Here is a 23,306-nt window from a genome sequence, read left to right on the forward strand (position 1 = left end):
TTTATGGATGTTAGAATACAGATTAAGGTTCACACTAATTGTTCATGAATCTTTGATTTAGAGGCATCTGGTTGTCAGGGTTTTTTTTTTTTATGAGACTGAAGCAAATGGTTTATTTACAATAAACATTTTTCCCTTTCTTTACTTAAAATTACTAACATGCTGAAGATGTGGCAAGCCCAAGAAAATGATCGAAATCCACAACAGTGCTTGAATAAAAAAAAATAAATAAATAAACCCACCAGACTAGAATAATGCCTTTTTAAACTTGCTTTAAGGCGAGGACTGCACTTCTCTTTGTTGAAATGTTAGCCAAGGACTTTCTGGTGCTGTTTTGTGTGCAAGAAAAGAAAAAAAATGGAAGTCAATTTCTACACAGACGTGTCTTCACCCCAGTAGTTTAAATACTTATTGTATATTTTAAGTCTCTGGACTTATGAAGTAGCTTCCAATATTAAGTTAGCTACCAAATTCAGGGTTATTAGACAGGGTTCTGGGCGATCACTGCATGAGATAGGTCAGTTAGACTCGATTTTGCTTTACTTCTCAGGATTTTACCAGCTTTTTAAGGATGAGTAGATTTGAATTGAAGGCAGCACAGTTAGTGTCACATCTTTCAATTTCAATCTTTTAAATTTCAGTTATTTATACAAGAAATATAATAGTAATAAATATTAAATGTTTGTGTATATAAATCCAGCTATCGATGTATCTGTTCTATATGGATGTGGATTTTTCAGTAATACGAGTTGTTATATTTCGTATAACAAGAAGGTTGTTGCATCCTGGGTTTAAGATTAGTATTAATTTGTCAACACCAAGGACATGTATAAGAGCTGTAAGACAGTGGTAAGATGTGCTGTAGGTGTGACAGAAGAGTTCAAGGTGGAGGTGGGTCTGCATCAAGGATCGGCTCTAAGCCCCTTTTTGTTTGCTCTGGTGATGGACAGGATGACAGATGAGGTAAGACAGGAGTCCCCATGGACTATGATGTTTGCAGATGACATTGTTCTCTGTAGCGAGAGCAGGGAACAGGTGGAGGAAAATTTGGAGAGGTGGAGGTATGCTCTGGGAAGCAGAGGACTGAAGGTTAGCCGCAGCAAGACGGAATACATGTGTGTAAATGAGAGGGACCCAGGAGGATTGGTGAGGCTACAGGGAGCAGAGGTAAAGAAGGTGCAGGATTTTAGGTACTTAGGGTCAACGGTCCAGAGCAATGGAGAGTGTTCAAAGGAGGTGAAGAGGCGGTTACAGGCAGGTTGGAATGGGTGGAGAAAAGTGTCAGGTGTGTTGTGCGATAAAAAAGTATCAGCGAGAATGAAAGGGAAGGTGTACAGGACAGTGGTAAGACCAGCGATGCTCTACGGCTTAGAGACTGTGGCACTGAAGTAGAGACAGGAGGCAGAGCTAGAGGTAGCAGAGATGAAAATGTTGAGGTTCTCTGGATGGAGTGACAAGGATGGATAGGATCAAGAATGAGTTTATCAGAGGGACAACCCTTGTTAGATGTTTTGGAGATAAAGTCAGAGAGGCCAGATTGAGGTGGTTTGGTCATGTTCAGAGGAGAGATTGTGAATATATCGGTAGAAGAATGCTGAGGTTGGAACTGCCAGGCAGGAGGTCTAGAGGAAGACCAAAGAGGAGATTTATGGATGCAGTGAGCGAGGACATGAAGTTAGTTGGTGTGAGAGAAGAGGATGCAGAGGATAGGGTTAGATGGAGGCAAATGATTCGCTATGGCGACCCCTGAAAGGGAACAGCTGAAAGACAAAGAAGATTAATTTGTCAACACCGGGTCAAAATTGAAACATGCAGCTTACAACAACGGATGTTGCAGAAATGTTCAAGTTGGAAGTTTCGATTTAGATCCTATGTTATTAATAAACTAATAAGTGGTGTTGTTCGTTTCTTTTTGCTGAGCCGTTAAAAGCTTTTATTTTGTTTTGTTTTTAAAAAGATGATTGTTGGCAGTGATGGCATTTATTTTTTATCCAGTACCAAAAATCAGGTCAAGGTTTGGACAAAAGTTTGGATTTATTTTCTACAACCTAGAACAATAACACACACAAAATTAAGTACCATATGCACCAAAATATACAGTAATGAAATGTAAAGACGATCAATATATTACCATCTTGAGTTTATTCCTCTTGAAAGAAACTAACATGCACAGTATTAGCTTGTTGATTTACCATAGTATCAGTAATGCAAGTGTTCGAAGTGTGTGTCCATATCGTTCATGCAGATTCTCAAACATATCACGGAACAAAGGTTGCTCCAGACTTCTTTAAGAGGAGATGATTTGCTCATGTAATACAGGCACGGTTCTTGGCGGATCTTCACAGTTGAACATTCCCCACAAGTAGGCATCATGTGGTGTGAGATTGGGGGGTGGGACGGTTTTGATATGGGACGGAATTGATCTGCCACCTTTTTCAAACTCGGTCCTCATTCACGTCTACTTCCCTTTTTACTACTACTACTTTTTTTACATGCGCATTAGAAATACACGAGTTTTAATACTGTATATTTTGGTGCATACTGTAATTAAGTATCAACAGTCAATGTTATTTTAAGCATCGGGCATCACAATGAAACTGACGACCATCTCAAGGAAAGCGAGACCAAATCTTACCTCTGCAGCAAAGGAGAAGTTCATTTGGAGTCAACCAGCCTCAGAAATCAACAATTAACAACCAGCACCTCAGATCAGAGCCGTTATGAGGGCTTCACGGAGCATGAGCAGCAGGCACGTCTTAAAATCAAAAAAAGATTATTGCGTATTCTGGACACCTTCAGCATCACTTTACAGTGTAGAAAGAAATCAGGGGGGGAAAAAATGTGGAATTTATTTAAAAGTGTGTCCAGACTTTTGACTGTCAGTTTACATTGCTCAAAGGAAATCTCTGTGTAGTGCAAGTGTTAGAATCTTAAAGGAAATCCGAGCTAGTGTGGATCTGCCTGGGTAAACAGTTTTGAAGCTTGAGGTTTACAGGTTTACAGCGTATTATTATGCATCACTGAGAGAAAATCTTTTTAGTAGGATGCCGTTGGTCTGTATATAGACAGTTGATGACACACTTAAAGCTGTTTTAGTGACCCAGGACAAGACCAAGTTTTTTTTTTTTTTTTTTTTCTTTGCTTAATTGGTTACCTGTCTATACTGTATGTTGCCTTGTTTGTATTTTGTCTTATAGTGTGAAAAATCCATCACGATATACTTATATTTTTGCTGAAAGTAGCATCTTTTTTTCTTCTTCTTTTCTTTGGACAAGATAATTAGCCATGTCTCTGTTAGCTCAAACAAGACACCCTTGTTAACTTGAAAATGTTCATATAGACTGACTAAATGATCTCCCACATTAGTGAAGGCTGCCACAGACTATATTCAGAGGCTGTAATACTTCAAGGATTAAAGACACACAGTCTGATGAGCTTCCTATTGATTTTGCTGTAAATCCTCATATTGAGCAGTGTTTTTTTTCCCTCACCTTCACTTCATCTTTAAGTTGTGAAGACATGTTTGAATATTCTGCATTGATGTCATCTGATGAAGTGAGAGGAAATGAGTCAATGCTACTGCATCCTGCCTTAACAGTATCCTGTTAAGTTGACATGAGCAAATGATGTGGCAACCTGCTGTTGGCCTACTGCTTGCTGCTGTTCTATGGGCTCTATTTCAGGGATAAATGGATGTGTGACAGAACCGCTTTAACGCTATTATGTTTTCAGCCGCTCGTCTAGTCTCTGTACACTGTAGTCATCACCAGTCTTTAAATCTTAACTGATGTATTTGGAATCAGATGCATCTCCTGTGCAGTATTTTTTTTTCTGAGCTGTGGGCTTACACTAGTTCCTCTTTCAGCCTAACAGCCTGCTTTTACTTTTTTTTTTTTTTTTTTTAAACATATGCTACAGATGAGCTGGTAGGTGATCTAAACTAAACTAACCCTCTAACCTCTCTATAACACAACCTTATCTGGAGTTGTTTGGTCAGCGAGGTGCAGGACCAGAAGACTCCTTGTCCGTATAAAGGGAAAAAGTTATTTCTGGGAACTTAAACGTTCACAGTGCCATTTAATATTCAAATATTCTTCATTACCCAGTTTTGGGCTGTTTGAATCTGAATGTTTTTAAAATTAAATGCTTAATATATGCGTCCATGGTTTCGTTCGTGTGGAATTTAATTGCACACTCATAAGCGCATTTTTAAAAATTGTACAGCGCCATCTGTTGAATTTTGAAAAGAACTAAAATGTATTATTTAGTTTTAGCGTGAAGTGCGCGGAATGGTGCGAGATCAAGGTTATTAAGTAGATTTTAAATGCACACTCATAAGTGTTGTGGAAAAATGTACATTAGATGAACTAATGATTTTTTTTCAAGTTTTTTTTTATGATTTAAGGGCATTCTCTATTTAATTATCCAGTTAGTAAATAATTAGTGGGCCGACTGCGATGAAACAAAGCCTACACGTTTTACCTCAAACTCGGCCAAATACGGCAGTGAGAACCTTTACAATTCGTTCAGTAGTGTTTTATGTGATGCGTGCACAGACAGTCAGATAGATAAAAATTCCCCAGACCATCTTGATGTGTTCTATTATGTATCGTACATCCCTAAAATAAATATTTTTACAAATATCTTCAAATTAACAGACACGCCAACTTTACCGTATTGTATTATTTGTGTTACACTTTTATTATATGTGTACTTAATGTGATGTGTTCCTACTGCCAAAATATATGGAAATTTTGGGAAGGTCAGTTGTGTTTTATTTGGTTTCCATTCAGACAATGAACATGAGATAATCAATATTTTTTAGATTTTTTTCCTGATATTTTTATACATAGATTAAGACCATGGCACCTTTTTGTTTAACACAATCCCTTTTTTTAAGTGATCAGAATATTAGTGTGTGTGAGTGACAGGTGGTTGTTTCCTATTGTGTGTGTGTGTGTGTGTGTGTGTGTGTGTGTGTGTGTGTGTGTGTGTGTGTGTGTGTGTGTGTTTTCTTTTTCTTTTGATTAAGTATTTAAACTGAAGATGCACAGATCGTTTGACCGGAATCGGGCGGTTTTTAGCATGATCGCCCATGACCAGTCAGACTTAGTCATTCGGCGGCTGATCGCACACGACTGTGGCAAAATAAGTCTTTACCCTGTTGTTCAGAGATCACATGCTCTCGGCTTACATGCACTCTATCAATATCTGTGAACAAACACATGTAGCTATTTGTTTTTTTTTAACCCGTTGCCTTGTTTAAAGGTTGGATTTTATTTGTTCAAAATAGCTCTGTCCAGTAGAAAGTCTTGCAACTTGTAGTTTAATGTTTTAACCCCTTGGGTAATTTGCAGTTAATCCAAAAAAAAACAAAACGTTTTTACGAACTTGAAGACAGGGTACAGAATTTTAACAAGGGTTGAAGGAAAAAAAATAAATTTAATTTTTTATTACTGTTGATGATAATGATACTACTGCTGCTAATAATTATAATAATATTTTTTTATAAACCTACAAAGGAAAATGTACCAAAAAAGTTTGTGGTTATTATTCTTGGAAAGAAGGAAAGAAAATTTAAATAAACAGGTCAGACTCAAACGACGGAAACCAGTAGCAGCTCAAGGAAACTGCAACTGGTGCATCTTTTTTCGTTGAAACCGTTAGTAAATCTCAATACCTACTCTTGGTTTGATTTCTGGTTTCAACTGAAAAAGCTAAATTTGTTGTTTGAAAGCATCGACCAGCATGAAGACCAGAGAACAGTCTATGGAGGGGGGAAAACCAGCCGTTTTAAAACCGAGAAAAGAGGGGAAAAGCGATCAGAGCAGCTGCACTGGCGTTGGCATGGCCGGTATCACGGTGTAAAATGCTCTGGGAAGGGGAAAAGTCAAAAAAAAAAAAAAAAAAAAAAAGCCCAATGTAAGTTGTGTAAGTCTTCACAACCTTAGAACAGAGTGGCTAGTGAAAGCAGTGGCTGATGACGAGCATTGTGTGAGCTGTGAAGAAAAACCTAAAAATAACAGTGAGAGTGACATTAACCTCTACAGGGCAGGGGTGACGGTCTACCAGTAAAAGGTGACTTTTAGAGCAGCGTTCATAAGAGCCCTACAACAGGATGTGAACCGCTTCGCATTAGCACATGATTTTAAACATATAACTTAAATAATCGAGTTCAGTGTCAGGGCTGCTCCCCCTGGAACAGACTCTTCAATCCGTATTAATGATGTGACTCATGATGGTAGATAAAGAATGAACTTGGAATTTTGTCAGCCAAATTTACAGAAAATCCATCCGATCCGGAACTCGTTTTGCGGCAAAACAGTGACCCAAAAGATGCTGTCAAAGAGCACATGACTTCACTGGGGGAGAAAAATATAGGTGTAGACTATAGGTGTAACATTTTATTTTGTGTCTGCATGTGTGTGCACTACGCATGTAAAGCAAAAGCAAGTCTCATTGGAGAGGTTAATGATCCCTCACACAGACCCCTCCTACTTTTACCTTCAGACACACACACACTCTGCTCTACACAGAAACACTGCTCAGTCGCTATTCTTTTAAAAAGGTAAAAACGGGTTAATTTGTTTTATTTATACCTTACAGCAGTGATTGTTAGTGTGTCTCAAATTTCAAAACAGATAAAAAAAAAAACACCTAACTAACCATGTTTTCTGTTCAATTTTATGTTGCTATGCAACAGGAACTTAAAGATGAGGAGTTTGATGATGCCACATTTTATACGAATGTCGAAATCAACAAGCGTAATGTTCACATTCGGGGGGGAGAAAATCCCAGAGCTACAGTTGAGCACATGAGGGACTCGCCAAAAGCGAACGTGTCAGAGCCAGACTGACAACTTGACGTGTGTCGTGTCGCAGACAGTGCACGTATTCAACATTTTGTGAAGCTTTGTGAAATCGGTTTTAAAATCCATAATCGTTTAAATGTGTTGTTGAAACAGGAAGTCTATTTGGGACATGTAGTTAGTCAGATATTCATATATCAAATGACGTCAGAGTTTTTTGGGACACCCTGTGTAATGCAATGAGAGCCTACACACACACACACACACACACACACACACTCCTTCATAAGCATCATGAAATTCAATAATAATAATAAAAAAAAAAAAGGACTCGACAAAGGCTTGACTGTGTGAAGCTGAACACCTTCACTGAGCGATGATGAGGATGGAGTTGCATAAACCAGGCTATAAATGTTTGGTCATCATGAAAGTTGCTTGTTGATTAATCTAAAAATGTGTGTGCGTGCTTTGTGACTTGAGTTCAGCCAAACAGACCCCTTTATGTTTGCTTTCTTTGAGTTTAACCTTCAGTCCTAAATGATAAGACGCCGTGGTCTTGGGAGTCATTCAAACGAATGATTAAGTCTTAAAAAATTTGAGTCGGTGGAATTTATTTCTAGGTGTGACCAAGGTGCACGGCCTCGAAAGACAAGTTGAATTCCTGAAAGCTCTGCTACCTGTAGTCGAGGATTACTCATAAAGCTGGACATGCCGAAAATAAATAAAATGGTTTAACTTATTTCATTATATAAACAGCCCGTATCTGCCCACACCTGCAGTGACTAAGGTGTAATCTCTGGACTTAAAAAAAAAAAATTTATCCATAATATTTCTTTTAGCGTTCTGCAGTTCAGTGCCGTCGGAGCTGCATGTAGGTGGTCAGTGCTGTAAATGCTTCAGTGCTACAGATTTTAAGTCATTCATCTTTATGCCGTATAATTATTAGCAAGTCACTGGTGTTCCCCTTCTGAGTCACCACGTTTCACTTCTTCATTTCCTCAGATTAGCTCTGTGACTCATTACACACTTGTGTTCGCGACTTCAAATCCTTAAATCTATATGAACTTTCCCCCTGACAGTATGAAGTAAACTTTTTTTTTTTTTATCTAAACCTTCTTCTTTTAATAGTTGTTCATTATTACTCTTTGTTTATTTGCAGAAAGAATCTGCATTTGCTAATATTTCCTTGTCAGGAAATTGTGTAGTTCTGTAAAAAAAAAAAAAAATAGTGCAGCAAAGATTTGCGTTTTTACATGTGTGTGAGTGTGGTGTCGTGAATGTCTCGCTTGAGTCTGTGTGCGGTTCAGCATTATGAATGTAGAAGGAGAAAATTGCTGTTAGACACCACTAGAGAGGTACAGTTTGAAAAATATAAATAAAGAATGAGGTTTTGAAGGATGTGAACTAGCAACATATGTGGCCCTAGCAAACAAATAAACAAAAGAAATGTTTTGCCAATCATTTTACCATTAATCAGATTGTTTCTAAGTTAATTCTCATCAGATTGTTAATGGCGTTCTTCAATGAATCGGTAACATCAAGTCCGCGACTTACCTTTACCTTTTGCACTCGACGTCACGATGTCTCTTCCCCATGGTCCCGCCCACTACTGTATGGCAAAAGGAATCTTACTCAGCAGTTGTCAAAACTCACGTTCAAAACCAGTTACAGAAGCACGATACAATGTAATGTCATTACATAATGGACACTATCTGGTTTGTGGAGCAAGGCATTGTAATGCACTACAGATTTAAATTTTAGCCTATTTGGGATTTAACCCTGGAACAGCTAGTTAGCTATTAGAAAGTTTGACGTGTTCGTTTTGGTTAACGTTACAGTACCTGCATGTAAGGCACAGACTATCCCATGGCATTGTCTCATTTGCAACAGAAGCTGCAACGAGCTCACATTAACCCTACATAATTCCTTCTAGATCTGGAGCGATAATCATTTTATGATGACAACCAAAAACCATTGCAAATTAATAACCTTATTGTTTTCTTCGTCCATTTTCACACAAGTCCAGCACAACAAACTGTTTGTTAAAATGATTAGCAGAACAGAAGTTACCAGTTTGCTGTGTTGGTCCTTCATCTGTGTGACGAAGCATAGGGTATTTATTTATAAGACATGATTTTAGTTTTGTTTTGTGTCGTGTGTAAACTTGTAGCGATCCATTCCCATCTCCCGCTCCTTTCTCTGTGTGTCTATATGCGGTGCAAAATGGACTGACCGAGTGCTTTAATTCCCACATGACTGTAAGAGTACCCAGTGCCTTCGGGGTGCCTTTCAGGTTGGCTCTGCTGTGGTACTGAGGCGTGCTGTTGCGGCTTCCTGCTGAGCATATCAGAATCAAAGAAGAGCTGAGTATTTAATTGTTGGCCAGGAAAAAAAAAACAAACAAACTGGAATTCTGATGAGAAAGGAGCTTTCAAGAATGCCAGGACAAATTATTCTTGTGCCAGAGCCTTAAGTGCATTATTTGTGATTCAGCAGCAGCAGGCTGTGGCGAGTGACTGCCAGGCTGGCACTGATCTGCACTTCTCAGGGGGGAATATGTGTTAATGTGGAGGCCTCGGGCGAACGGAGCAGAGTAATTGGGTTCGCATGGTTGGTGTCAGAGTTGCACTGCTGCTCCACACACAAAGGGTACCTCCTAGCCAAGCTGCTGGGGGACATGAAGACAATCCCGCTCCTGATGAGTGTGCTAATTCACTGGAAAGGCCTTATTGAATTACTGGGATGCCGAGCGTCGACGGTGTAAGGGCCTCCGGAATGCGCGATTGCCCGAGGCATTGTGTTTGTCAGCATGTGCTGCTATTTGCCACCCGGCTATGAAAGAGCCTGTGAGTGGTGGCCAACTGCTGAGAAAATCTCTTTAATATCCCCAAATGGCATAATTACTCTTGCATATATTCAAATGCCTTTCTTTTTCTCTTCAGTAATTATTTGAATGCATCTGCACTGGACGTTTTATTATTTTTTTTTTTTACAGTCATCCATCGTTTCTGCTTTTACCTCCATACCGTGTCATGTATCTGATTAACCTGTAAGGATCTTTGGTGCTGTATAAGAACCAGTAAATAAAGACGTGACGGTTAAAAACGTAGTACCAGTTTTATTATTATTATTAATTATCTGACATGCCATTTTATTCCCAGCACATGGCGTGTAAATCCTTGAGATTAGCCACGGTTTTGCTGTTCATTTCACTTTTATTTTTTATTTCATGAACCTACAATTTACCTGGTGCCACATGGTACTGTTTGATTATCAGCCACCTGCACATGAACATGTTGCCGTATCTCATCGCAGCTTCACCCTGATTGGCAGATTAATTATGCAGCGCATGCACACACACAGAGGGGTCTCTGTAGACCGTTGTGGTGGGAATCGGTCCCCCGTTGTGGCAGCCAACAAAGGCGTGCACTCTGAGGACACACCACCCAAGCTGTCAAGCCTTATTACTGCAAAACATCTCTTCCCACAGTTGACAATAAAACCCCATTCTACAAACACGCACACACGTATCAGATCTACCAGTCTGAAGCGGGTTCTCCACTAAGGAAGCCCAGTCACCCACAACATGTAACCCGAGATCCTCACTGGTCTAGAATAGACTGAGCTGAGAGGAGGATTTTTATTTATTTTTATTTTTTGCAGGCAGTAATGAGGGGAAAAAAATAACATTGTGCTGTTGGCTGTTAAGGTGAGCAGGAAAGTAATGATGTCCGGCGAACTCGAGTAATGGATTGGTTATTAATGTCCTCTAGTCCAGAACCAATGGAAGAGGCGAAGACTTGGCATTATTCTTTTTCTTTTTAGCTTTCTTCTGTAAAAAAGGTGTAGGATGGGCTGTAGCAGATTCTACTAAAAAAATCTTCAAAAAAGCCGTTGTTATTTTTGTTATTCACATTAAAAAAGAAAAAAAAAAACCTTGATAAGCCTTTTGCCTCTGGGCTGGAAAAAGTGAGGAATATCCCATTGACTTGAGGGCAGGTGAGAGACTTTCCCACCCCTCCCTGTTTTTCCTTCCTGTAATCACTAAGACAACCTGAGGTCTTGCCACACTCCGTAACAACACTGTCTATGGAAGCTATGGCCCAGGTTTTTCGGGTTGGAGCCGGGGATGTCAATGCCTTGTTACTAGGTTACATCACTGTTTTTGTTGTGAGGCGGTATGCCAGATCTTCAGGCAGTGTGGATGGATTTCACAAAGTGCAGTTCCCCTCTGCCTAAGCCAAATTACTATCCTCCAACAGGCCTGTTCCACCACTCACGTGACGCGACTGCTTGTTAACACCACACACACACACACATTCCAACTCCGGTTAACTCCTACTGTTATTATCTGGAGATTAATATGGTTTTTTTTTTTTTCTTTTTTTGTCATTGCAACTTACCAAGATCTCTAAAAATCAGAGTAAAACTATGAAACATCTGTTTATGCTTTTCTCTTTCTCTTTTTTATGTTGAAATCTGCATCATGGGGAAATAATAGCGACTTCTTTGTCATTTAGGTACTTTGTCACTTCATTTTTTTTGCATTCCTAATGATGTGCTAATGCAGCCTTTGTGTGTGAGCAGCGAGACATTTTATCACTCATTTGATGAGCTTCATTTTTCCTTGCTTTACTTGGCTGTAGGATATATATCGAATGATGCAAGCTTCCTAAGATAATAAGAATCAGGCCGCATCGAATTTGATTTCAGGTTTGTGTGTTTGTGTTTACATCTGTTCCTATCTGCTTATTTTAACAACCAGTTCTGTTTTTGTCTTTCAAAATGTAAAGTGTCTATTTTGTAAACGTACGGCTCCTCGTTCTGACAACTCTAAGAATGGCTGGCGAACGTTTTTGACATTGACACCCTATATAGTCTGTAGTACTGTTAGTGAACAGGGCTGCTTTTTTTTATTATTCCTGTTAGACTAAAGGTCAAGTAGGATCAGCCTCAAAATATCTCTGTTGCCACATAAGCAGGGAACTCAACGTTAGTTTCAATGCATCTTGTGCATCATGTGTTGTAAGCCTTTTTAGGTTACATTTAACTGACGAATGTTTCAATTGCTTTGTCGGGCTCTGAAGCACAAATTCAATCTGACCTTGCAAGTGGGGCAGATCCAATGGAAGAATTTATTTCTTGGTATGATGTAGTTATAGTCCCCGACTTAGGGACATTCAAGTTGCGAATTTTCACAGATACGAACGGACCGCGGTTCTACTTCCATTTCAATCACAGAAATAGCTCACGTATATATAAAAATATAAAAATATAAAAATAGACACTGCAGTGCACCAGATACCAATATTTGCAATTATATAAAATATGTTCAGTGTGTAAGTGGATATATACAAACAGGGACAAAGTTGTTGGTACCCTTCGGTCAATGAAAGCAAAACTCTCAATGGTCACAGAAATAACTTTAATCTGACAAAAGTAATAATAAATAAAAATTCTATGAATGGTAACCAATAAAAGTCAGACACTGCTTTTCAACCATGCTTTAACGGAATTATTTAAAAAAATAATAAACTCATGGAACAGGCCTAGACAAAAATGATGGAACCCCTAACTTAATAGTTTGTTGCACAACCTTTTAAGGCAATCACTACAATCAAACGATTTCTGTAACTGAAATGAGACTTCTGCACCTCAGCAGGTATTTTGGCCCACTCCTCATGAGCAAACTGCTCCAGTTGTTTCCGGTTTGAAGACGCTGTTTCCATGTTTTACAGTAGGGACAGTGTTTTTTTCCTAATATGCTTATTTTTTTCGTCTGTGAACATAGAGCTGATTTGCCTTGGCAAAAGGTTCCATTTTTGTCTCATCTGACTATAGGACATTCTCCCAGAAGCTTTGTGGCTTGTCAACATGTAGTTTGGCATATTCCAATGTGGCTTTTTTTATGATTTGTTTTCAACAATGGTGTCCTCCTTGGTCGCCTCCAATTTAGTCCACTTTGGGAGTCACGACGGATGATGCAGCTGATGTTCCTTGAGCATGAAGTTCACCTTGGATCTCTTTAGAAGTCTTTCTGGGCTCTTTTGTTACCCTCCGTCTCTTTGATTTGTCATTAGTTTTTCTTCTGCGGCCATGTCCAGGAAAGTTGGCTACAGTCCTATGGATCTTTAATTTCTGAATAATATGTGCAACTGTAGTCACACGAACGTCTAGCTGCTTGGAGATTGTCTTATAGCCTTTACCTTTCTTTAACATGCTTGTCTATAATTTTTTTTTTAATCTAGTGAGACAACTCTTTCCTTCGCTTCCTCTGGTCCATGTTGAGTGTGGTACACGCCATGTCACCAAACAACACAGTGTCTACCTAAAGCCCTATATATAGGCTCACTGGCTGATTACAGGATTGAAGACACCTGTGAAAGTTCACAGTCCAATACAGTGGAAAACAGCTCTAAGACTGAGCGGAGAACCGGGATTTCCCTCGTGATTTAAAAGCATTAAGCACTCCTTAGGCATAGTCACATGATGGCAGTGTGGAAAAAGGGGACAGAGATATAGTCAAGTGGATCGGTATGCTTTAGATTGTTTATTCATGTCAAAGGCGTATAAGACTCACTTTGTCGGACTTGAGAATAAATCGGACTGAACTGAACTTGTTCGTAAGTCGGGGATTACCTGTACTTGTATCAGTTAAAGGATGTATTTAGTCTTTTTTTTCAGGGGGGATTTTCCCCCTATTTTTCTCCCTAATTCCTGTGTCTAAATCCTTCCCATCAAGGGTCCCACATCAGGCTAATACTAACACTCAGTCGGGAGGGTCAAAGACTATTACAGGTTTTCTCCGAACCACGTGACGCCAGCCGACCACATCACAGACGCCCCTGATTGGCTGTAGAGCCGTGATCAATGTGGGAGCACTAAGTACCTCTTATCTCGCCCCTCTGAAAAAGCTCGGCCAATCTTTACGCTAATACGTTTTTGACTTGCCAAGTAGTATTTTGATCAAGATGATTTTGTATCAGAGTTGACCAGACATTTCTACTTAGCATTATACGCTAGCTCAGATATATGCTAGCTCATGGTGCAGGGCCCTTGCTTTGCTCTTATTATAAGCCTCACTCTTCTGAGCAGGATTTACTTTAAATTTTAGTCTGGCTGGTGTCTTGCCTTAGTGGTGTCGGGCACCTGATCCCTGATGATGAGACCTGGGGAGCAGTCAATGTTTCAATTCATCCCTAAAGTTTAGTTCAGTAGATTGGTCAGGACTGTCTGCGTGATATACAGTGGACATGTTCTTTCGTAGCCTCCATGCAAAATCATGTCTTTATTAAGACCTACAGTACATGAGGGTGTGATGTCCAGACATGTACATACTTTTAGTGTGTCAAAAATCGTTACATACATGTATGCAGCAGGTCTAACCGTCAATCCTGTGAGAGTCAGAGAGTCAGCCGTTTTTCGTGGCACAATAAGGGGCAAGTTTTTAGCTGTTTTTTTGTTTGTTTTTTTCACGAAAAAAAGAAGTAAGAAATGCTTTTTTTTCTAGAAAATAGTAAATGATGGTCATCTCAAGTATCCTTGTTGTTAAATTTTAAATTTCTAAGATATTTCATCTTTTAGTGACCAGACAGTGTCAAAATATTGTTAGTTTCTGTTCTTTCAATAACCACTGCGGATTATTTATATACCCTCAGCTCCGTCAGTCCCACGCAGTACTGTATACAAGCGGACTAAACAGTATGTCCATGCACAGTTGGTGTCTTCACTATGTAGCACTTTAATTTGTACTGTAGGGAAAGAGTATTGTGTGTGTGTGTGTGTGTGTGTGTGTGTGTGTGTGTGTGTGTGTGTGTATAATATATATATTATGTGTGTATATATATATATATATATATATATATATATATATATATATATATAATATACACACACACACACAATAATATTATATTATTATCATGGGATAATAATGGGAAGTTTGGATCGTTTTAGTGACTCTGTTCTTTGAATCTCGTTCATCGAAATTAATCTTTTTTTTTTATCATTTAGTTTGTTTTATTCTTTTTATCAGAGATAAAATAAAATGTTACATTTTCAATAAACAGACCCCCAATACGTCTACATACACAAATATTTGGCTAAAGTTTCAGTAATGAAAATATTACAATGCAGCTAAGGACATATTATGACAAACAGAATGACCAGCTCACCTCTCATATCTTCTGGTCTGAATTGTTTGTTGTTTTGTCATGTGACTCATAGATGCCATGTAGTGCATTACACAGGAAACAGAATTTAGCGACCCATTCTTCTTATGGGTCTTCTAGTCAGCGTCGTTCGTTTAGGAGTCACGTGACCAAAGGACGAACGATTTGTACCAAAAGAATCAAAGGTAACTACTCCTTTATATTTCCTGTACATATCCTGCGGAGGTTTTGCGATGCTTTGCGCATGCGCGCCTGGTAGAAAATGAACGAATCACTCTTTAAGACAACGCTAAAGACGTTGAAAAAGAACGACTCATCACTAGTGCTTTGCAGCGGTTCTCATTGCCGTGACGTGATTTTATGCGTCAGCTAGAATTATAAAGAATAAAATGATGGCTAACTAGCATTGTTGCCTAATCTTAAATCATGGTCTGCTTTTTGTTTTAAAATGTATTGTTTTTGTTGTTGTTGTTTTTTGTAGAGTGTGATGAGAATCAAAGAATTATGTAGAGTGTGAAAAGAATCAAAGCACTTCCAGTGCGTCTGCTCCTGAGGGTGTGCTGGACTGGCTGACCTCTATATTGAAGCAGAGCAGCTGCCAGGCCTCTTACTGTCCTGTGCCAGCAGGCTCATGACACCTCCCAACAACCCCCCCTCCCCCGAATCACCCCACCACCCCGTCATGCCCTGCTTTACTCACTGGGTTTGGGCTAATGAGGGTAGATTCTGGTTGTGTTTTAATTCCTGCCTCTGTCGAGGTGCACTAATTAAGATGGCACATGGGAGATTTTCCACAGCATCTGGACCATTTACACAAGGTCAGAACAGCAGCAGCGTCGTCTGAACAGAGGCATGAACTCTGGCTTCTGGCCATCATTTGAAGTGAAGTGGAAATTCGTGCGCCTGTCTTGTTAGAGTCGGAGATTTAATGTTACATGCATGTCGTGGAAATTTTAAGAATTGTAGTAGTTTTCTTCTGTTTTGGTTTGTTCTGCTTGGTGAATGGTCTAAATAATGGACATGTGCAACTAATTGAGAAGAGAATACGGTTCGGTCTACAGTAAATTTACCATTTTAGTTTTGTACGGAACAGGATAGAGAGTTGAGCAAATCTTTCACATGATAATAAATATATATCTCGTCGTAAACCATAGGGTTATGACTCAGTTTTATTAAAAAAAAAAAAAAAAACCTTCAAGTGTTACAAAAGGGGAAAAATGTGTCATACTAGCCAACAGATTTTTAAGAAACTTCCCTTTATTTTGTAAAGCGTTTACTTCTTGGGTCTCCGCAGGTTCTCAAGATCAGTTTATTTTTTCTCTTGAATTAAAAAAATTATATATTATGTGATGTACTTTCTTTTCTTGGTGCATTTCTCTTGCCTGTTTTCTCACCAATTAAAAAAAAAAATAATAATAATTTTTTGCAAGTTGGGTTTTAGTCTGCCAACGTGTGCCCCCCCTCCCGCAACGCTCGTCCTCTTCTATTTTAGGAGCAATGAGGGCATGCTGCCTAAAACACAAGGTTGTTTGTGGGTGTAGGGTGCAGCCACAAGCTGGCACAAGGCACGTTGACAATTCTGTGCCTTGTTTACAACTCCGACAGGGTGGAGTGAAGGAAGGGAAAACATGGAAGAGAGAGAGGGAGAGAGAGTTACTACCCTTAGGCCCACAGGAAAATCGGAATTCCTTGTGAACCATTCCTCCATTTGGCTGGCAGTTGTGAAAACAATTCCGCAGCATTGGTGCGCTGACTCACACTGCTGTAATCCGAGCCTGTGTGTGTAGGACAGAGGTAGGAGGTGGGCCAGACAGCCTGGTCGGTCTGCACTACAGACCGGTGTCTGTTCTACAGCGCTGGGCCAGGCTGATGAAAGCACAGACATTTCTTTTATTTTGTTTCACTTCTGCAGTAAAATAAAAATGATCTCTGTGTTTTCCTGTAGGTTTGATTGGGCGATTTGCTGTTCATTGTTATGATCGCTAATATCTGAATTTGATTGAAAACTGTCACAGAGATAATGTGATGAGCATCATTTCTTAGCAGGTTATTTATTTACTGTTTGGTCAGCTAGGATTTCTTTCTCTGATCTGCTATTTGTTGAGTAAACTTGTTTTTTTTTTTTTTTTCTCTGTAGTTTTGATCTGGAATCTGCCGAGGCGCTTGGGCTCCGATCTGAAGGAGCTTCCGCGCTCGCCCCTAGTCTTTCCCCGGTCTCCATCTGCTCCATCCACCATGACCTCGGAGCTGGAGAGCAGTTTAACCTCCATGGACTGGCTGCCGCAGCTGACCATGCGGGCGGCCATCCAGAAGGCTGATGCCCAGAGTACCCACGGCCCAGGCATGGCTAAGAAGAGTGCCCTGCTGGACCCGAACACTACCCTGGACCAGGAGGAGGTACAGCAGCACAAAGATGGAAAGCCGCCATACAGCTACGCCAGCCTCATCACGTTTGCCATCAACAGCTCACCAAAGAAGAAAATGACCCTGAGCGAAATCTACCAGTGGATCTGTGACAATTTCCCCTACTACAGAGAGGCGGGCAGTGGCTGGAAGGTAAGAGCAGTGCGTGCCAAGGATTAAGTTTAGTATTTATTCATTTATTATTACCTCCCATCAATAAGCATTTGCATGCATGCAAGTGGAAGTCACTCCACTTAAATTCAATCAGTGCGCCAAATCAGCCCAAAATTCGGGCAGGACGAGGCGGCCAAGGTTAATGTGTGAAATTATCCTTGTTTCTTATCCCGTCAAGATGTTTCGCAAAGGGAATTATTTAGCAAATATAAAGGTAGAAAATTACTTGCAAGCGTCGCTTCCATTTTGTGAAGGAAGCAGTTCTGATCTGAATTTTTATTTTATTTTTTATTTTTTTTTGGGGGGGGGCGTTAATATTTAACACTGTTTTTGTTTTTCAAGCGAGGAGAAAATAGAAGCCGTTTTTCAGGCTGAAATGTGAGCACTGAAAGTGTTGATATTCAGAGGAGCAGACCCATCTGAAATGAGCCTCAGACAAAAATCTCCTATTCATGGATTGTATTATTCATGCCAGATGCCTTGATACAAGTCCATTATGCAAGAGAGCGCCATTGCTGTGTCATCTTCTCAAGTAGCATGTGATATACAGAGATGAAGCCATGCTGATTGCCTTTTAAAGAGCGGAGATGGAAATTGATATTAGAATGAGCTTTCCAATCAGTTGACATTTATTGCCAATAGAATCTCTGCTGCGGCTCCATCGCAGTCAAAGCGATATGTATGTGGTTCATATCCGTGAGAGACATGCTGCGTGCATGTAGGAGCATGTTTTCACCTCCCTCATGTTTCCTTTCTCTGTGCAGCAGATGTTTACATCAGTCTAAGCAAGGCTATACAAGCTTATAAGTTCACTCATCACCCAGACACTTTTGGTCTCGTTTCTTAATTTGTTTCATGATAGTTTTTCCCTTTTTTTTTTCCTCTTCCCCTTAATCTATCCCCTATTTGATAAACCCAGAATCAAAACCTCCAATTAAATACTTTTATGCTAAAATTTAAAACCATCAACAGCCTTTGAAGGGGAAAAAATGACCTTTTCTAACATACAAAAGTTCCTGCAGTTATATTTTACCAAATGCTATTACATTGCTTTTGAAAAAATAAAAAAATAAATAAAATTGTAATTTCCAAGAGGTCTGTTTGGGTTCACGAGGTATTAATGCTCTTCAAGATTTGTACTGCTAGTCTTTCATTCTCTCGCTGCACACATGGGTTCACACACACACACACACACACACACACACACACACACACACACACACACACACACACACACACATATATATATATATACACACACACACACACACCCCCAGTACTACCTAGAAAGAAATGCTGGTAAGTTCAGTTTCATGGCTGTGCCTTAATGCTTCTCGTGACATCCGCCCCCTATTTGTCCTTGGCCTGCATCAGGAAACTGCACAACAAATGGATTTCTGAATTTAATGTACGCAGAAAGCGATGTACAAGGATACTGCCCTGGCATGTTCAAGCATCTTTAAGTTTTAGATTGTAACCCAAGACACGCAAGCAGCTAGCATGAGTTAATGCTGTGGACAAAGAACGAAACACTACCTCACGGAAAAATATTTTAATGACTAATTGCGACTCATTTATTTATTAATATTTTTTTGCAAAATGTATCTTCAAACACAAGGCGGGGTATACGTTGGAGGTTTCAATCACCACGAACCCTTAAATCACTCTGAATCGAACCCCCCCGACCGTGGAGGTTGAGCCCACAGTGCTAACCACTACGCCACCATGTTTTTTTATACATAATGTATACAATTTTGGATGTGGTCGAAAAAATGCTTATTTTTATAAAAATTATAAAATATATTATTAAATAAAAAAAAAAAAAAAAGGGGGCAAAAGAATGTAACGGTTAACCCGTATACTATGCTGTACAGTATAGTACGGCTGTGTCTCCCACTGTGCTAGGATGTAAAATACAGATTTTACCCCTATATGTACTGTAACGCATGTAAGCACATTCACTTTGGAAGGCTCTGTCATTTTCTTCGGTATAAGTACTGTAGGGTAAATACGGTAATAATTCACCATCCCAAGCCGCACTTTCGTTTGCATTTGCTTCGTGTTCTCTCTACAGCACTAAAAAAAATAATGACCAGTATTATATTTTATATGGAAATGTAACTGAATTTGTTACAAACTTGGTAAATAAGATGGTTCTTTTATTGTTTAGCATTTAAGTGCATTAAAAATGATATGTTGCAACTAAACAGGGAACTGTTATTTCTTTTATTACTCTCCCACACAAGCCATGATTCATTTCAAAGGTCAAGTGCAGGTTAATTTTTTTATTTTTACTTATTATATTTTGTATTAATTTATTTTATATGAATATTTCTGGGTTGTGAAACGATTCGTCTAAGTTGCCATTATTTCTTGAATTCACTTTGATATGCGAGTGTTTTGATATACAAGCCTGCTTCTGGAACAAATTATGCTCGCAATCAAAGGTTTAACTGTGGATGTGTGTATATTTAAAACCATATGATATAAATTTAAGTTTGATGTGATGATGTAAATCGTAGCTGTAACAAAAACACGGTAATATTTTTCAAACTGATTTTCAAAAAAATATTCGTTTTAGTTAATTAATTAACCTGCTTTCTAATATGACTGTGAGGAGATTTATGGGTGGATATGTCTGACTCTTAATACGTAAACGACAGAGACAGAAGGGGGCACTAATATTATCCATGTGTGTATGTAATGCAGGTGATGGAATGTGTGGTCCGGGCTTGTCAGGAGTCCAGCTTGTCAGACCGGCAACATTCACCTGCTTTTAGGCTGTATTGGGAGGGATAATACGACTGGTGCACATTTTATATTTTATAGACTGGGGAATGGGTTTGGAAATATCACCTGCAGTCTTTCCTTCGTATCTATCTAATAGGGATTCCTTTGTCTTGGTCCTATGCAGTGCTATATTTATGTATTCGCACATACATTGTGCATGTGGTTGGGATGAATGTAGGTCGGCGTGCCGTCACCGCTCTGCTGTTCCCCTGGAGATGTCGGCAGCAGGAATTTACAACCCAGCGCACGCACACGTCTGTTCTCTATGATAATGTAGTCTATGCTAGAGAGATGAGACTGGGCTAATCCGGATGGCAGCAACTCATTTAATCATCTCAATATAACTCCATTAGCCAGCACTGCTACGAAATATCAATAAGCGTCGTCAATAAAGAAAGATCATTCATCAAGGTCAAAACGTATTATTTGCATTATTACTGGATATACTTTAGTTTGCAGTTACAGTCTGTCTTCGGGAAAGATTTTGGGTGTCTTCGTCTTATCAGTATCATGGTCCAGGTTTGACAGAGCTCTGGGTTGCCACTGGTGCAAGATCTGCGTTAGACAGACAGCTAAACCTAGAAATGAAATGGGCTTATTTATTTATTTATTTATTTATTTTTTATAAGTGATTATGAAAAGAGGTCCTCCTGTGGCTGAAAATTACTTGTGTGTTAATGTGGCATAAACGGCAGAATTCATTTTGATGTTTTTTTTTTTTTATTTGTAGATAAAAAAGAGCACAGTGCCATCATCTGTTTTTATATAGAATGACATACAGGCTTCAAGACGAATGCAGGCTTGTATTATCCACATCTCTACAGCAAAATCACTGAGCCTTTTTTTATTTATTTTTTTTAAATCATGCCCTGTTGATTGCAGTGCTTCTTATGTGTGAGACATGTTCCTGTCTTCTTTGAAAGAAAGTGTAAATGAAATTAATTTGGCTGCTCTCGGATTAACAGATTCTGCTCTACCGGTCACCGCTGCCACACATCGCTGACGAGATGTTTTTTGATATTTAGCAGCTGTTTAACGGAAGTCCGGGACCTGTTTTTTTTTTTTTTTTTTTCTTTTTACGAGCCTGACTGAATCTGGGACTTGTGGTGGCGGCTGGTCACGATGCGTTTAATGTGGTATACCTGGGTCCATAACACTGGTAAAGTGCTCGGCCTATCATTCGGAGATCGCTGGTTCGATTCCGGGGTGATGCTGTAGCTACCGGCAGCCGGGGGCCTGGAGGGAGCTTGGCCAATCAGCGGGGTGTGATGGGAGGGACTTAGCACTCTCACATCAATGACGTCTTTTGAGCTCACGTGAGTGTTACTCCCCCCCCCCCATTGGTGCACGAGTAAGCGGTTTGAAAAGATTCGGTCGGCTGGTGTCTTGTGGATTAAAGGAAACATGTGATGGTCTTTGGGTCTCCCTGTCCAGTAGTAGTAGCCCTAACTATTAGGAGCCCACTGAAAGTAGCCTTGATGTAGAAGCTCCCATAACCCTATACCTCAAAAAAAATATTTTTTTTAACATGCATGTTAAACATTTTCTTCTGAAACTGTTAAGATGAGTACTTAAAGCTGTGGCACAGCTGATGGTCATGTCATTAACACGGTTTCTGTTTTATGTTCCTTAAAGTTATATAAAGTAGCTTTTTTTCTATCGTAGACGCAACACCGTAATTGCGGCCAAGAATTGCAGGCCAGTGACATCCAATCTCAGCCTCATAAATTGTCCAGTGGGGAAAAAAAGACCTCTTTTCAAATTTATTAAATTAAATTTTATTAGGGTAGCGCTTTTAACAATTGTCGTCGTCACAAAGCAGCTTTACACAATCAAAAGAAAATTATGGAAATGTGTATGAAATGTAAAAAATGTGTGAGAATCAAAATGATTAGATGGTTCCTAATGAGCAGGCCGAGGGTGACGGTGGCAAGGAAAAACTCCATGAGATGTCAATAAGAAGAAACCTTGAGAGGAACCAGACTCAACAGGGAACCCCATCCTCATTTGGGTTATAACGGATAGCAGGGATTGTTTTCATACTGCGTTTTATGCAACTGGAATTTCAATATAACAGTTTATATCATAAGGTAATATAAAGTCCAGTTCATTATTGGAGATTCCAGTCCTGAACTATTAAGTCCTCAGAGTGTTCAGCTGTCTGCATGAGCCAAGGCCAGGACTCGCCTAATGGTAAAGTGGAAGCGTCTTCAGTGGTTTAAGTGCGAGTTTTGCCAGTTTTTAGAATAACTCACGAAAGATTTGTCGATGCGCGTGAGGCTACAGTATGCACGTTTGCTCGGGAGCAAAACAGGTGGAGGACAGGAGAAGAATGCGGGTGCAACAACAAATCATCGCTTCTGTTTCTGCTGACACAGACCTTTCAGCTCAGACTAAAGGATAAACGCTGTTACCGAGCCTGGATTTGCTGCAGTTTTGAAGCGATGGCTTCTGCAAGGTGTTGGACTGAGCTTTTTTTGATCTCATTATAAAATGCAAATAGCCAAAACCCAAAACTGATCAAAGGTTACTTCCACCATTGGGCGGCCAACAGAGGAACGGCAGCCTGGGGCTTTTGGCTGTTTTTTCTATTTAGTGATTTGGGGAGCTGCTGCACCCCCTCTGGGCATTATTTACTTTGGAGATAGTGTTCCTGCACATAAGTAATGGAAAAGTCCACGTCCTTGCCGTTATTTAAATGTCTGCAGCAGTTCAGAGTAGAGTATTGTGGCTTCTCCTTCTCCTATCTTCACCTCCAGCTTTAGTCTAAGGATGTAATAAATAAATAAATAAAATCTCTCCTATTTCGTCCATCTGTTCTTCCAGTCTGGATGATCTTTAAACCATTAGAAAAAAATTATAATAAATTTTTTAATGCTTTGCTGAAAATGAAAAAAAAAACAAAACTTTGAGTAAGATCGTTTTCTTTTTCAATTTTTTTCTGTTTTTCCTTCTTAAGC

The 23,306-nt window shown here is 39.5% G+C and overlaps 1 protein-coding gene across 1 annotated transcript in view; it reads left to right on the forward strand.

The window, feature by feature from the left end:
- foxj3 (forkhead box J3) overlaps nucleotides 1-23,306 on the forward strand; it is a 110,997-nt gene that overhangs the window by 34,565 nt on the left and 53,126 nt on the right. The window contains exon 2 of the mRNA XM_053483875.1: nucleotides 17,117-17,535. Within this exon, the coding sequence (XP_053339850.1) occupies nucleotides 17,215-17,535 (321 nt within the window). The 5' untranslated portion in view covers nucleotides 17,117-17,214. The remainder of the gene's footprint in view (nucleotides 1-17,116; nucleotides 17,536-23,306) is intronic.

The sequence above is a fragment of the Clarias gariepinus genome, chromosome 23 (assembly GCF_024256425.1).
Source record: "Clarias gariepinus isolate MV-2021 ecotype Netherlands chromosome 23, CGAR_prim_01v2, whole genome shotgun sequence".
In the NCBI taxonomy this organism is placed as follows: domain Eukaryota; kingdom Metazoa; phylum Chordata; class Actinopteri; order Siluriformes; family Clariidae; genus Clarias; species Clarias gariepinus.